The sequence below is a fragment of the Pleurodeles waltl genome, chromosome 8 (genome assembly GCF_031143425.1).
Source record: "Pleurodeles waltl isolate 20211129_DDA chromosome 8, aPleWal1.hap1.20221129, whole genome shotgun sequence".
Classification (NCBI taxonomy): Eukaryota; Metazoa; Chordata; class Amphibia; order Caudata; family Salamandridae; genus Pleurodeles; species Pleurodeles waltl.
In genome coordinates this window covers 60,271,146-60,286,982 of record NC_090447.1, presented here as the reverse complement: position 1 = coordinate 60,286,982, position 15,837 = coordinate 60,271,146, and the positions used below count along the sequence as shown (strand labels likewise).

At 45.2% G+C, this 15,837-nt stretch overlaps 1 protein-coding gene across 1 annotated transcript; it reads left to right on the top strand.

Annotated features, from left to right (window-relative positions):
• The first annotated feature begins 944 nt into the window (after positions 1–944).
• LOC138249426 (olfactory receptor 51G2-like) lies at positions 945–1,892 on the top strand. Its single transcript, XM_069203384.1, has one exon. It carries the CDS (start codon positions 945–947, stop codon positions 1,890–1,892), a length of 948 nt encoding a protein of 315 aa, XP_069059485.1.
• The last annotated feature ends 13,945 nt before the right edge of the window (positions 1,893–15,837 follow it).

Genomic DNA, 15,837 nt, shown 5'->3' with positions numbered 1-15,837 from the left:
TATGTGCAGGAAGAGACACCTTCCTGCACATAAAGAAGAATTTCCTTCATCGCAAACACCCTTGCTCTATGGGGCAAGGATGCCTGTGTTGGTGCTGGCAGATATATTAATCACAGGGGGAAACACAGGGGTGCGCCCTATTTTAACAAATACAGTGCATCCCTGCATTTCTAAAGTGACACAGCGAAGCGCTGCAAATTTTGCCCCAGCACAAAGTTGCTCCACTTTGTAGTAAGACTGGCTCAAAGGGGCATATTTACAAAAAAGTGTTGCATCAGATCTGATGCGCCACTTTTCTTGCATCGCCCTGCATCCTCACAACGTCACCATGGTAGCGCTGTATTTACTATATGGTGCACCATGGCACCTATTAGCACAATAGCGTCATAATTTATGACGCTATAGTCGTGTTCTGCTGGATTAGCGCCATCAATTATTGCACTAGTCCAGGAAAGCACAGGGAGGCCCATAGGTTATCATGAAAGTGCCACTTTAATTTAATCTGCCCAGAGTACGCGTTAAAAATGATGGAAAAAATGGCACAGTGAAATCTTGTAAATTTCACTGTGCCATATTTTTGGGCCTTCCTGCATAGGAACGCCGCCTTGCATAGATTATGCCTGGTGCAGGTATAATGTGGTCCAAGGGGTTACAAATGCATTGCACCATTTTGTAGATATGGTGCATGGAGGGGGCCTCCTTACCGCCTCCTTAGCGTAAAAAAAAAGTTAAGCTAGGGCGGTGCACGGAGGCACAAGGGGCTTGTAAATATGCCCCAATGTCTCACAGTAATTTTGTCTGCTGCTGAATGTCAGTGAAGTAAGTGTGTGATGTAGTTTCCAGAAATTTCTCCTTGGCTCCTACCAATTTAGTTACTTATATACAAGTTTACTTTTTGCACATTTTCAGTACTACATCCTATCAATGTGATTCCCACGCGCATCATGTTCACATTCAACGTCAGCAGTTCCAAGCATCCATCCTTCCTTCTGATGGGATTTCCTGGGGAAGACTCCGCAAAGACCTGGATGTCTCTTCTCCTGTGTTTTTTGTTCCTTGCCTCCATCCTGGGAAATGGCCTCATTTTGTTGATCACCAGAACAGACAAGCGCTTCACGGAGCCCATGTACCTGTTGCTGTCTATGCTTGCTGCCACAGATCTAGGAATGACCCTCTCCACCTTTCCCACAGTGCTCAGCGTCTTCTGCCTGGATATCAGAAACATTAACTTCTATTCCTGCCTTATTCAACTGTTCTGTATCCATTCCTTGTGCTCAATTGAATCTGCCCTTTTGGTGGCCATGGCCTTCGACCGCCTTGTTGCTATATGTAACCCTCTGAGATATAACTCAGTGTTGCAGCCAGTAGTTGACAGACTGGGAATGGTGGCTGTAATCAGAGGTGTGTGTATTCATTTCCCTATCCCCTTTTTGCTAAATCGGCTTTCATACTGTGCCAACACCACCCTCTCCCATGGCTTCTGCTACCACCCGGATGTGATGAAACTGGCTTGTGAGGATACCACGATTAATAGTACCTATGGCTTGGTCCTGGTGCTCGCCACGTACCTTCTAGACTCTGTCTTCATTGTGTTGTCCTATGGGATGATACTGAAGACTGTGCTGGGCTCATCCGCGCAGGCGGGACCCTTGAAGGCACTGCACACCTGTGGGAGCCACCTCTGCGTTGTTCTGCTGTTCTACATCCCACTAATTGGACTGACCTTGGCTCACAGGTATGGGAGGAATGCTTCGCCTCTTCTTCTCGTGATGATGGGGTTGGTCTTCCTAGTTGTTCCCTCATCACTGAATCCAATAGTGTACAGCATAAAAAACAAACAGATCCGGAATGTTATCTCTCAAAGGATATGGACAGAGGGATGCAGAAAGTAAACTTCAACGGTGATGAAATCCTGCAGCGGTTGAGTAGCTGTGGATAGAGTCATAGAATGTGAGTGGTGAATAGAGTGTGCTGCCTTTTATGATGGGTGAATTATTGTTTGTTACATGAACACTTGAAAACCTTACACTTTCACTACCGTGAAATTCATTACACATATACCAATTCGCCATAGTGTAATGAAGAGCGGGTGGGGGAAATGCGTGACTGGTTTTTCGGGGAAATGCATGTAGAGAATTTAAGCGGCATCAAAACAACATTAATTAAACTCATTACGAAAAATGACAAACGAATGTATCATACATAAAAAAACAATGCATAAGCAAAATGGCAAAAAAGCGACGCAATCATTTGAATGAATCAAGCGATCTGAATTTGTAAAGACATTATCGAAAACGTTCCAAGCATCAAGGACGATGTTAAAGTCCGTAAGTCTACGGGCATCATCAAAAGCCGCCAGGGGAGGCCGCCCTTGCAACACAAATAAAAAGTGTTCGTACTAATGCTATTTCTCACAAAGACTGTTAATGCATGCCACGACTATCGTGATATATTTAGTATCTCACTGTATTGTTATGAACATTTTTCAACACTACCTCTTTGGGCACTGCTACTCCAACTAGAATTAATTACAGTTTAGTAGTTTAAAATGTGTTTAGAAAAAATGACACTGTTCAGTGTATTACAGAACCAGAGATCGCTCAATCTATAGTCCGGTGGTTCCCAACCTTTTGACTTCTGTGGACACCCACGTTATCATTACTGAAACCTGTGGACCCCCACTGAATTATTATTGGAATTCAGGGCCCCCCACTGAGTCATTAATGGAAGCAGGTGACCTATGTCTATACCAAAAATACACAAAAAGTACAGAAACAAGCATTCCATCAAACACATACACACATGATAACACTTTTTATTTACTTTGAAAAAAATAAAATAAAAATAAAAATTTTGAAAGTAATAGGAAGGTTGGAGCTTTTCTAAATTCAATTGAAGCCGCCCATCCTCCATGGTATATTCTGTTTGATGCACCTGCACGGCTCCCATGAATCAGTCGGAGGATACTAATTAAATTTTTAGTCTCCAATTTCAAATTCCTTCAGATTTACAGTACATTTACAATTTTTTAACTGTACATTTATGCACTTTATTTATATACACTTTATTAATCTGTTAATATGAGTTCATTTTCTAAGTAGTCAAGGACCCCCTGAGGAGGCTTCGCCGACTCCCAGGGGTCCCTGGACCACAGGTTGGGAACCACTGATCTATACTATTAATAATTTGATTAAGCGCAAATAAACTCCAGTACTACCCATTACATGTGTGTCTTTGTGTGTGTGGGGGAGTGTCACTCACTTGATGCTAAAAATAAACTATTGTGGAGTCTAATGCTCTGAATCCACTTTGTGTGTAACTTTCTGAGCATTTTGAAAAATTAATCTAGGATGTCTCATTGTTGGAAGTGGTTTATTAGTAGATACAATTAGGTACCTATAGCTAGGAAAGACACCATAATCACAAATATGTCCAGTTGAATTGTCAATAAATTAATCCTTGCTTAACTCTTAGTAGCTTGGCTGCAAGCAGACAGGCGTTACTTAGGAGACTGGTGTGTAAAGCATTTAACATCGTCAAAACCATAAATAAGTAAAACACAACACACAATAAAAATCCATCACCAATTTATAAAAATAGGAAATATTTGTATCTATGAAATGACACCAAACGACAAAAATCCAAAGTAGGGTCCAAGAGATATGAATTTTTGAAGATAAAATTTGCTTTCTAGCACCAAAAAGCGAAAAGCACCAATCATGACTCTCTGGTCACATGCAGGTTGGCTATTCTGAGCGGTAGGCCTTGGTCAAAATTTTACCTTGGCACGTAGTCACTTTTTTGGTTATTTTTCTCTTGACGTCGAGCGAAGCTCCTCGGTAGGCCGGGTTGTGAGTCATCGTCATTGGCTTGGTTGTGCGCAGGACCTCGGTGAGCTCCGGGAGGTTTTGATTCTCATCATTGACAGGAAGAGCTCTGGAGCTTTCAGTGAGTTTGATGTCGCCGGCTTGGCTCTCGACAGCGGGTCGGTCGACTTATGAAGTTTTTTCACAGAAATTCTCCAAATGTTTTAGAATGTCCCTGTTTATTATTGCAATGTACCCTACCCTTGAAGCACCTAGGGTAAACCATTGGGGCGGCATATGTAACAATAAGGTAGTTTAAGACTTTGGAAGTAGTTGGAATTCCTAGGGCAAATTTGGCCATAGTTGTATTTTAAAAGCAGCCTGCAAGGCAGTGTAGGTTTAAAATGGTAGCAGGCGCCACAGCAGTGAACACCTAAGTGCATTAAGTCTACTGGGCCCATACACCCACATGCCCTACCTAGGGACTTACAAGTAGATCATTTTTACCTAATTACAATATCATTTTTAAACAGAACATTGGCCCTCAGGGCACAATCAGAGTCAGAAAACACCAGTATAAGTCAAAAATAGGGGGAACGTGAGGGGGCACCTGCAAAAAGGCTGGTCGTCTTGCACTTATGAACAATGTGTTTTGCACAACATGTGATTCTCAAGAATATTTTGAGTGTGCAGTGGTATGTATTTAAAATGAGTAAATGGGCCTACTGCCATGCTGTTTGGTGCTGTACATCAGGCCAGAGTAGCCTAAAAGTGTGGCATGTGTTCTTATCCTACACATAAGTGATATAGGTCTTGTTTTGTGTCATTGTATATTTAATTTGAAGGGAGATATCTCATATTTGTTCCCTTGATAGTAACTGTTTCATCAGCATGAAAGGAGGAAAATCATATTTTCATGAATTTCAATACATTTTTATAATTCACAGGAATCATATTTCCCTTTGTAAACTGCACACAAAATCCTCATCCTAAGGAACTAAGATCAGTGTGAGGGATGATGCTAAGTCAAGAATTATACGTGTATGCATTAAGCTCTCTATTAGAAAATACATGACTGCACATTATGTTGTAAAACAACTAATATGCTGGAGCAAGTTATCTCTCAGTTTTTTAGCATGACTTTCACTGCTCCCTGCTGGTGATGGATTTCTGCGTTTGTTAAAGTAAGGACTAGATATGTTATAAATGTATATATTTAATTTTAACTATAACATAAAATAGGTCTCCTGGTGAGCAAGTAAGAGCATGAGCATATGGTTTATTCCTTCATTTATGAAGGTCAGTGTTAGAAATGGGGTCTGTAGATGGCACAGGTATACACCTTTGTCCAAGTAGCGACCACAATCCTAATCAGGGCAAGTCAGAACACAATCCAAATTATCCTGTGCCCACCCTCTGGTAGCTTGGCACTGAGCAGTCAGACTTAACTTAGAAGGCAATGTGTAAATAATTTGTGCAATAAATCATACAGTAACACAGTGAAAGCACCACAAAAATACACCACACAGGTTTAAAAAAATATATTATATTTATCTGAATAAAATAAGGTCAAAACAACAAGGATCCAATACGCACAAGTTCAAATATCAGTTTTAAAAGGTTTAAAAGAGTCTCAATCCTTTGAAATAAACAGTTGACTCTTTGTTACACACAGTACCTGGTATGTGTCAAAAATAATAACGCACGGCGACCGCAGAGGAGAAAATGTATAGAAAAATAAGGTGTTGCATCGGATTTTCCGAAGCAGCACAGACAATGTGTAATTTCTTTCCACGCTGGAAGGGGTTGCGTAATTTTTTGGAGTGCACTCTTGGTTCCTCATTGCAATGATATTTTGTTGCCCAGGGACGAAGCGTTGAAAATACTTGATGCGCTTGAAGAAAGCACAGGCGCTGCATCAATCCGGTAGGCAATGCGTCTAATTTTCCATCAAAAGGTAGGCGCTGCATTTAATTTCCCGTCAGGAAGTCAAGGCTGCTTTGTTCCAGTCGGCTGTGCGGCAATTTCTCGGTCGCAATGCAGGCTTCGCATTGATTTGACAGGCCTTACATCGATTTTCCGACACACAAGGCTTTCTTGGCAGGCCTTGCATCGATTTTCTGACACACAAGGCTTTCTTGCAGAGGTGAAGTCTTTGTTGACCCTGAGACTTCAGAAACAGGAGAAAAGCTCAATCCAAGCCCTTGAAGAGCACTTCTGGGGAAGGCAGAGTCCTTCTTTACAGCCAAGTCAGAGTCCAGCAGACAGCAGGGCAACAACAGGGCAGCAGTCCTTCTCAGCCAAGCATTCCAGGTGAAACCTTTGGGCAGCCAGGCAGCTCCTCTGACAGGGTGCACCTGTAGGTCCAGAAGTGTCTGAGATGGTGGGGGTCAGAGACCCAGTTTATAAACCCAAAAATGCCTTTGTGAGGGGGAGACTTCAAAGAGTGGTTTTGAAGTGCACAAGTTCCCCTTTCAGCCCAGTCCTGTCTGCCAGGGTCCCAGTGGAGAGTTATCAGTCCGTTTATGTGAGGGCAGGCCACTGGCCTTTGAAATGCTAGTCTATGAAAGGAGCAGGCCTCACAGTAGTGGAAAACTATTTTTCCACTGCCAGGACAAATAAAACACATGTGTACATGTCCTGCCTTTTACCTACATAGCACACTGCCCTATAGGTTACATAGGGCCTACCTTAGGGGTAACTTACATTTAGAAAAAGGGGAGTTTAAGGCTTGGCAAGTACTTTTAAAAGCCAGTCGAAGTGGCAGTGAACCTGCACACACAGGCCTTGAAATGGCAGGCCTGAGACATGGTTTAGAGGCTACTTATATGGGAGGCCCCATAGGTGATGCAGGCCCACTAGTAGCCTTTAAGTTACAGGCCCTGGGCACATGTAGTACACTCTACTAGGGATGTACAATTAAATCAGATATGTCAATTAGGGATGAACCAATGTTACCATGTTTAAGGGAGAGAACATAGGCACTTAGCATTGGTTAGAAGTGTCAAAGTGCGTAGAGTCCTAAAACCAGCAAAAACAGTGTCAGAAAAGTGGAGGGAGGCAGGCAAAAAGTTGAGGATGACCACCCTAGGGCTTTCAGGTCTAACATGTGTCCCCCCAGCTGAAAGTGGGGAGAGCTACCCAACCCCCTGGGAGCTCTCATTACTAAGGCAGAAGAATCTGGAGAGACCATCAGCATTGGTGCGGTCAGTCCCCGGGCGATGCTCCACCGTAAAGTCCATTCCTTGTAGGGAGATGGACCACCTCAAGAGTTTAAGATTTTTATCCCTCAACTGCATGAGCCATTTGAGGGGCCTATGTTCTGTCTGAACCCAAAAATGAGTCCCAAATAGGTATAGTCTCAACGTCTTCAGTGCCCAGACCACAGCAAATGATTCACTCTCTATAGCACTCCACCTCTGTTCCTGTGGTAACAACCTTCTGCTAATAAAAGCTACTGTTTGGTCTAGGTCTTCCTCATTCAGCTGTGCTAGAACTTCCCCTATGCCCTGTTCTAAAGTGTCTGTCTGCACGATGAACTCCTTGGAGTAGTCAGGGGTTCTGAGCATGGGTGTCATGCACATGGCTTCCTTTAGGGAGTCTGACAAGCCTCTGTCCAAATCACCAACCTAGGCTGCTTTTTTGAAGTTAGTTCTGTTAAGGGTGCCACCATGGTGCCATAACCCTTAACAAATCTACGCTAGTACCCAGTGAGGCCTAGGAAGGATCTCACCTCTGTTTGGGTTCTAAATGGTTGCCAGGCAGGGATTAACTCAATCTTGGCCTGGAGGGGCTGCACCTTGCCACCACCTACTAGGTGTCCCAAGTACACCACAGAACCCTGCCCAATCTGGCATGGACTGCCCTTGATGGTCAGGCCTGCCTGTTGCCGGAGGTGGAGTAGGTGTTTCTCCCAGCTGGAACTGTAGATGGCGATGTCGTCTAGATAGGTGGTGCAGAGCGCATACTTACCAGCCAGGACCCCGTTAACCAATCGCTGGAAGGTAGCAGGGGCATTTTTAAAACCAAAGGTCATCACTCTCAACTGGTAATGTCCCTTAGGAGTTGAAAAAGCAGATCTCTCCTTAGCCCCCTCAGTCAAGGCAATCTGCTATCACCCTGATGTGAGATCAAAGTTACTTAGGAATTTGGCATCACCTAGCCTGTCTATGAGCTCATCAAGTCAGGGGATGGGGTGAGCGTCAGTTTTAGTGCCTGGATTGAGACCCCGGTAATCCACGCAGAACCTTAGTTCTGGCTTGACACCAGGTGGGGTAGCCTTTGGTACCAACACCACAGGGCTGGACCAGGGACTGCAGGATTTCTCAATTACCCCTAGAGCCAGCATCTTGGCAACTTTAACCTTGATAATGGCCTTCACCCTGTCTGGCAATGTGTAAGTGTTATTCTTTACTGGGGGTCTGTCTCTGTGTCAATATCATGTACACACAAGTGTGTGAGTCCAGAGGTGATGAAAAACAGGTAGGACTACTGTTCCAACAGCTGGTAGCAGTGCCCTCGCTGGTCCAGGTTCAGGGAGTCAGCAAGATTGAAACTCTCCACTAACCCATCACATTCTTGGGCAGAGAGGAGGTTGGGGAGAGGTTCGCTTACTTCTCCACACCCTCATCTGTCACCAGAAGCATGTTGACTTCAGTCCTCTCAAAATGAGGCTTCAGTCTATTCACAGAGAGCACCCTTAGGGGGTTCCTAGGGAACTGGAGGTCCACTAAATAAGCGGTCTCCTCTTTATTCTCCTTTATCTCATATGATCCAGTCCAGTGGTTCTGGAGAGCTCTAGGCTCCACTGGGTCCATCACCCATACTTTGTCTCCAGCCAGAAGCTCCACCAGGGTGGCCTTCTGGTCACACCAGCAGTTCATAACCTCTTGACTGGCCTCTAGGTTGCTCTTGGCCTTTTTTCAGAACTGGTGCATCTGGTTGCAGGGGGCCAGCATGTAGCTGACCACATCCTGAGGTGGTGCCATGGGAGCTTTTTCCCACCCCTCATTCACAATGCTGAGAGGTACCCATAGAGAATCTCAAATGCACTGAACCCTAACACCTTCTGGAGTACTTCTCTATAAGCAAAGAGAAGGCATGGCAAGAGGATGTCTCACTTACGCCTCATGGCCTCAGGGATGCCTGTGCTCATACCCTTCAAGGTCTTGTTGAATCTCTCCAAAAGACCATTGGACTGAGGATACTAGGATGTGGTGAACTTGTAGGTCACCCTACACACATCCCACATGGACTTCATGTATGCAGACATGAAATGTGTGCCTCTGTCAGACACAATCTCCTTTGGGGATCCCACAAGGGTAAAGGTCCACATCAGAGTTCTGGTCACCCCCGGTGCAGTCACCGTCCTCAGAGGGATTGCCTATGGGTAGCGGGTGGCATGGTCCACCAAAACTATGATAAACCTGTTGCCTTGGGCAGTTTTGGGTTCAAATGGGCCAATGACGTTGATGCCAACTCTTTCAAAGGGGGTGATAATGACAGGAGTGGGATCAGGGGTCCTTGAGCCTTTTTCTGTCTTCCCACTGGCCTGGCAGGTAGGACAGGAACTACAAAATGCATCTGAGGCTATCTGCATTCAGGGCCATTCGAAGTGCGTGACAAGCCTGGCAAATGTCTTGTCTTTTCCTAAATGTCCTGCCAGGGGAACATTGTACGTCGGGCCCAGTAGGAAGGCTCGGTAACACTGGGGGACCATCAGCACATGTGCTACCCCAGCCTCCGGTACCTTAGGCTCACTGTAAAGGAGATAATTCTCCCATTAGATAAGGTGATCCCCAGAGGCTTCACCTGTTGCTTGGGCTGAGGCATGTTTCCTTAAAGCCCAGAAGAGTGGGACACTCTTTCTGCACTTTGCAGAATTCTTCCCTGGTTGGCCCACCCTCAACTTGCCAGCCAACAAGCTCAGGTAGGTTACTGCAACAATGTCCTCCCCAGTTGGCTCAGTGGCCTCCTCCTCAAGAACCTCATCATCCACTGCGGGATATTATGGGACTGGTTTCCCACGCCCCTCTCCTTGGCAGCTGTCTGGGCCATTTTTCCAGGCAGCAGTCGCTTTTGACGCCCCTCCTGGGTAGCCCTGGACCTAGTGGCAATGCAGACCCACTAAGGCAATCCCAACATCTCCAAATGACACCTTAGCTCTACCTCCCTCCAGGTAGTGTGCTCGAGGTCATTGCCTAACAGACAATCTACAGGCGTGGCAGGACTCACAGCTACTTTCAGAGTACCAGAGACCCCCCCACACTCAAAGGCTACCAGAGCTAACAGTAGGGGCTCTCACAATTGTCGGTGACTGTTAGACCTTACAGCCGTAGGTTGGTCATCCCCTAACGTTTTGCCTGTCTCCCTCCACTTTTCTGACACTGTTTTTGCTGGTCTTAGGGCTCTGCACACTTTACCACTGCTAACCAGTGCTAAAGTGCATATGCTCTCTACCTTAAGCATGGTAACATTGGTTCATACCCAATTGGCATATTTGATTTACTTATTGGTCCCTAGTAAAGTTCATTACATGTGCCCAGGGCCTGTAAATTCAATGCTACTAGTGGGCCTGCAGCACTGATTGCGCCACGCATATAAGTAGCCCCTTAACCATGTCTCAGGCCCTCCATTGCAAGGCCTGTGTGTGAGGTTTAACTGCTACTTTGACTTGGCATTTAAAAGTACTTGCCAAGCCTGAAACTCCCCTTTTTCTACATATGTCACCCCTAAGGTGGTCCTTAGTGTTCACCGTCATGGAAAGGCTGGCGGATGGGGACTTGTAATTGAGCTGCAGCCTGGCGGTGTTTGCGGTTGGACTGTGGCAGCTCCGCTATGGTCAGAATGGGGGCGGTCGGACCGCCCTTTCTGTGGTGGTCCATACCGCGGCGGGTCGGAATGAACCCCTCCTTCTCATCTGCATTCATCTGCATATTGAATGAATCTTCCTGGGCTGGAAGGGTGGAGGGCCTGACACTTACATTTCAAAGGCCGTTGGGGGGATCTACAAAGATTGGGGAGAGAAAAAGGAATACAGAGAAAACAAGGAAGGAGTGAAATAAATAACGAGGGTAAGGGAGGAGGAGCTGGCCAGATCACAATCTGAGCAGAATTTAACAGATTTTGGTTGAAATGCCATATAAGTTTTTTTCATCTATGAGCTGAGTTCTTTAAATTTCGGTCTAGCATAATATAAGCAAAGGTATGCAGAACCTCTACAGTAGTGTGATTAATAGAAAAATCTTGTTTATAGGAGATGAGAATGAGTGAAACAGGGTGGAGAGTGATAGAGAAGGGGGACGTCTAGCTGTACCTTTCTGCTGCCACCCTCCCTGCACAGGATTAAGATCAGAAAACTAACAGGACAAGGCCTGTGGCTTTCCACATTAATGATTTGTTTGTTGTCATGAGTGGCCTCGACCCTGTGACCTGCCTTGTGCATTCTTGCCTCTGATGAGAGGCAGAGAGCAGTCTTCTCTTGAAGGATCCCATGTGTTCAGGGTTGTCTCCCCATGGGTTGCGGAGTGTCAGTTGTGAGATTCAGGTGAAAGAGACTGGAGGATGGTTGGAAAGGAGTTTAATGTCACAAAACACATTAATAGCACACTTAGACTGTCCTAGTGCAGTCAGTCACCAAGAAGTGAGAAGGATATGCAAGTTTTCAGTACATACTCAGAAAAGAATCTTGTGCACAAAGGATGAATGATCACAGGGTCATACCGGTTCATCAAAGAGCTCAGAATGTTCAGGAATGTCCATTCACATGCCTTCACTAAAGCATTCACAATAATTGCTACTGTACAAAAAACATGCTTAAGCACTGTTTTCTACTGCAACACCCTGTGGCATATCTCTCAGGGGTATCAAAGTATGTTCAGTGATTGGTCCTGGGAATCAAAACATTCTCTGTGAATGGCCCTCCACACCAAAGCATGTTCAGTCACTCAAAATTGGTAAAAACTAAAATCTTAGTAAAGGGCCCTCTGTGCCAAAGCATGTTCATTGACCTTCATTAACATAAATTCTCAGTAAACAAACCTCTCCTCAGAAGCATGATCAGCTCAGTCATTTGTAATCAAAAACAAAACATTCCCAGTTAAGGTTCAAGCATGATCAGTCATTGACAAACTTTAACAAAATATACCCAGTAAACAGCTTTCAGCTTCAAAACATACTCTATCATGACATTTACAATCAGTACCACACTTGATCAATGATCGGTCCTGTGCAACAAAACATCCTCAATGGTTAGACCTCAGCAAATGATCTTATTGATTGGGTCAGAGTACATCACTGCCAATGGTCAGCTTCATTTTTATTGTTTCTAGGCCCATGCAGGAAAACCTTTACAAAATGTGTCCTGGTGGTACAATAAAATATTCTTAGAGATGGAGGGCAGAGAAGGGGAAGTGACAGAAAATATGAGAGAGATAGCCCCTAGCAGGGAGGGCCTCCTTCTAACCAAGAAGTCTCCACAAAAGCAACATAATAGTCTCTCCTGGCCTCGGTGATCAGGCCTTCGTTCCCCCACCACAACACAAGCACCCCCCCCCATAAACTTGGACCATTTACACTATCCCAAGTTCAGCCAACTCTGAGGATTTCAGATGAGAGTGCCCTGGAAAGAGTAGTCTTCCCTGCTTGTGAACAATGTCCTGGGCCCTGATGAAAGAAGCCACCCCGGGCCAGTGTGGGCTTCTGCTATCCTGCACCCATCTGGCTAGTCTTACAAAACCAGTCCTGGCCACAGTGCTATCTCGAGGTATGGGTCTGGATGTAGGCGAAGTCTGTAAGAATGTGTCCATTCAAGCCAGCCTGGTTTTATTAAAGTGGTACGGCTCCTCTTGGCATTATTGAAGTGCTCTTCCCCTATCTCCTAAAACACACTGTGAGTGGGACCCAACTGTAAAAGACGGAGCTCTGACAGCCTCTGTCCCTTGTGGTATTGCATGTGCGCTTCTGTTGCACTGTCTCCCCTGCAGCAGTCCTCCCTCCACTTGTAAAAATGTTCAGTATTACTTTCCATGGGGTTGGACATCACAGGGGCTTCCCTGCAGTGGAGTTTAATAATTGACTCCTTTCTGCTCTGTAATGTATCCACTTCTGCAAAGACCTGGGAGGGGAGGGGTGGGGGCCTCTTTCCACTCTGGTGCAACACAGCACATTCACTCCAAACTGAGCAAACATTGCCTATTTGTCTGCATTTGTTTTGAGTTGCTGTACACAGCAAATGACTCAGTCGTGTGCAGCCTGTGTCTGTGATTTGTTTTTCTCCAAGGGGGCTGAGCAAATTTACAAAGTCAGAAGCAGCATATGGATTTTATGGTCTGAAATGGGTCTGTTGCAAAACTAAAGACACTGTTTGATGTTATGAGCATGCTTATTATAAAGATACTGTTGTTTTCCCTTTAACAAATTAAGGGCCTGATTCTGACCCTGGCGGTTGACTACCGCCAGGGCAGAGTGGCGCGGATGCACCGCCAACAGGCTGGCGGTGCATCCATGGGCATTCTGACTGCGGCGGTACAGCTGCGGTCAGAAACGGGAAACCGGCGGTGTCCCGCCGGTTTCCCGCTGCCCTAGGGAATCCTCCGCCGCCATGGGGATTCCGACCCCCTTACCGCCATCCTGTTCCTGGCGGTTTTCACCGCCAGGAACAGGATGGCGGTAACGGGTGTCGTGGGGCCCCTGGGGGCCCCTGCAGTGCCTTTCCAATGTCATGGGCACTGCAGGGGCCCCCTAACAGGGCCCCACTAAGATTTTCAGTGTCTGCAAAGCAGACACTGAAAATCGCGACGGGTGCCACTGCACCCGTCGCACGCCTTCAACTCCGCCGGCTCCATTCGGAGCCGGCTTCCTCGTTGAAGGCGCTTTCCTGCTGGGCTGGCGGGCGGCCTTCTGGCGGTCGCCCGCCAGCCCAGCGGGAAAGCCAGAATGGCCGCCGCGGTCATTTGACCGCGGTGCGGTCATTCGGCGGCTCCCGCCGGCCCTGCGGTTACCGCAGCCGGCGGGAGTCAGAATGACCCCCTAAGTACTGCTCTGCTAGCCTGTCAGCACAGTAGGCAGGCTTTGAAGAAAACCTGTTGTATTCCTTGACTAAATGCACTGATGATCAATGCAAAGAAAGAAAAAAGGCATGATCTTTACTGTACTCAAGTTCCAATATTGGCCACATGACCATATTACCCTCCTTTGGGGTGGTAAACTCCACTAATCAGCGGTTGGAGGAGTTTTTGGCAAACTCCATGCTCCTAGCAGAGCACAGAGTGGCAAAACTCTGCCCAGGGAGGGGAATTTACCACCCGCCACTAGTCATTTTACAGATTACATTTTTCTCTATTTTTTTTTTCAAATTGGTTGTGGGATTTTATTGTGTTGTGTTTAACATTTTTAAACATTGCGTTACTGCCAAATACTTTACACAGTTTGAAACTGTGTTTTACTGTATCATGTTTTTGGCGGTATTTCTTAAGATGGACTACCATGCACATTAATTAATAATCCACTTTCGTACACAGTGGTTTCAAACATTTTGGAGTTAAAAATATTTGCACATACCATATTTACACATTTCGTACCATGCTATTTACTTTATGTAGCGTATATGCTTAGCAAGTTAAGTGGGCAGGTTTTTTTGTGGCAACATAATAATTAAGTTGTGTAACAGCAGCGACAAAAGCTGTTAGAGTCACATTCTAGTGAGTCACATTCTAGTGAGCTGTTAAAACATTATCACTTCACAACCTTCACAGTTGAGATAAACAGAACTTTGTTTCCCTGCGATCATTTTGATTGGTTTGAGAGTACATTTACTTGCAAGTGACTGGTTAGGATACTTTTATAACAACAAATAAATATAATACGTTGTTCAATATTAAAATATATGGCCTGATTTAGATTTCAGCAGAAGGGTTACTCCATCACAACGGTGACAGATAGCCCGTCAACCGAAATGTAAATCTCATAAGATATAATGGGATTTATATTTCGGTGGGCAGGGTATCCATCACCGTTGTGATGGAGTATCCGGTCTGCCAAAATCTAACTCAGGCCCATAGTTATTTCATGACAAAGAACCCGATTTACAGGTTGACAGGGTAGTCTGTTGCAAATGTGTTGGAATACCCAGTTTGCCAAACCATAGGTCTGCTCATGTAATTTAGAGATGGAGACACCGTAAGTTTTCAATTGATGGATAGCCTGCTGGCTTAACTGATGGAACACTTTCATCGGTTAGCCAAAGGAATAAGGCAGTCAGAGGAAGACCATTACACCATTCACGCTATTTAGTATAGACAGTCCATCCTAGTAGAGAGGGACAGAAATAATGAAGTATGTTTTTTTGTTCTTTTCTTAAGCAAACTCCCAACAAGGAAATGCTTGGTGAACAGTTGCCAAAACCTACAGTATCCATTCACTGAATGTTTTGTATATTGACTGGAACTGCCACAGTGTTCATTTCAATGTACAGAGATGACTGCTAGGTGGACAGATGGTATTCAGTCAAGAGGGCAGGTAAAGATATTTTACAACTTAAGACACATACCACTATGTTGATGTATTAGAGTTGTTTATAGATGCTTATAACAAAAGTTACCACAGAACCATCAAAACATCATCAATAGCGGTAACGTTGCATAATGCTTTAGCAGTGTACAGAGCTGTGTATGACAAGTGGATCACATCTAAATTAAAGAAAGCCCTAGAAGACGGTGATAAAATTAGTGTGTCTGAGCTGAAAGGGATATGAAAGTATGTGGAAGTGTAAAGTCCAACTCTAATGCAGCTGCCACAAACATCACCAAGGATGTGGTGGGATCTGTGACATTTGTGGTCAGTGAATGAATGAACAAGCAGCCTAAAGAGGAAGCGGTTCTTCTGTACAAATAAAGCACAGGTACAAAATCAAAGTGAAAAGCATCTAGGCCACATAGGCCACCTAGTCCAGTCACAAAAAATGTTCCCCAATTCAGAACAGAGCCACAAAGAACATGCTTATACGAGCTTACCCCACAGCCTTTTTACCTTC

Coding starts and splice junctions, on each gene's coding strand:
- LOC138249426 (XM_069203384.1), top strand. CDS start 945: ATGTTCACATTCAACGTCAGCAGTTCCAAGCATCCATCCTTCCTTCTG.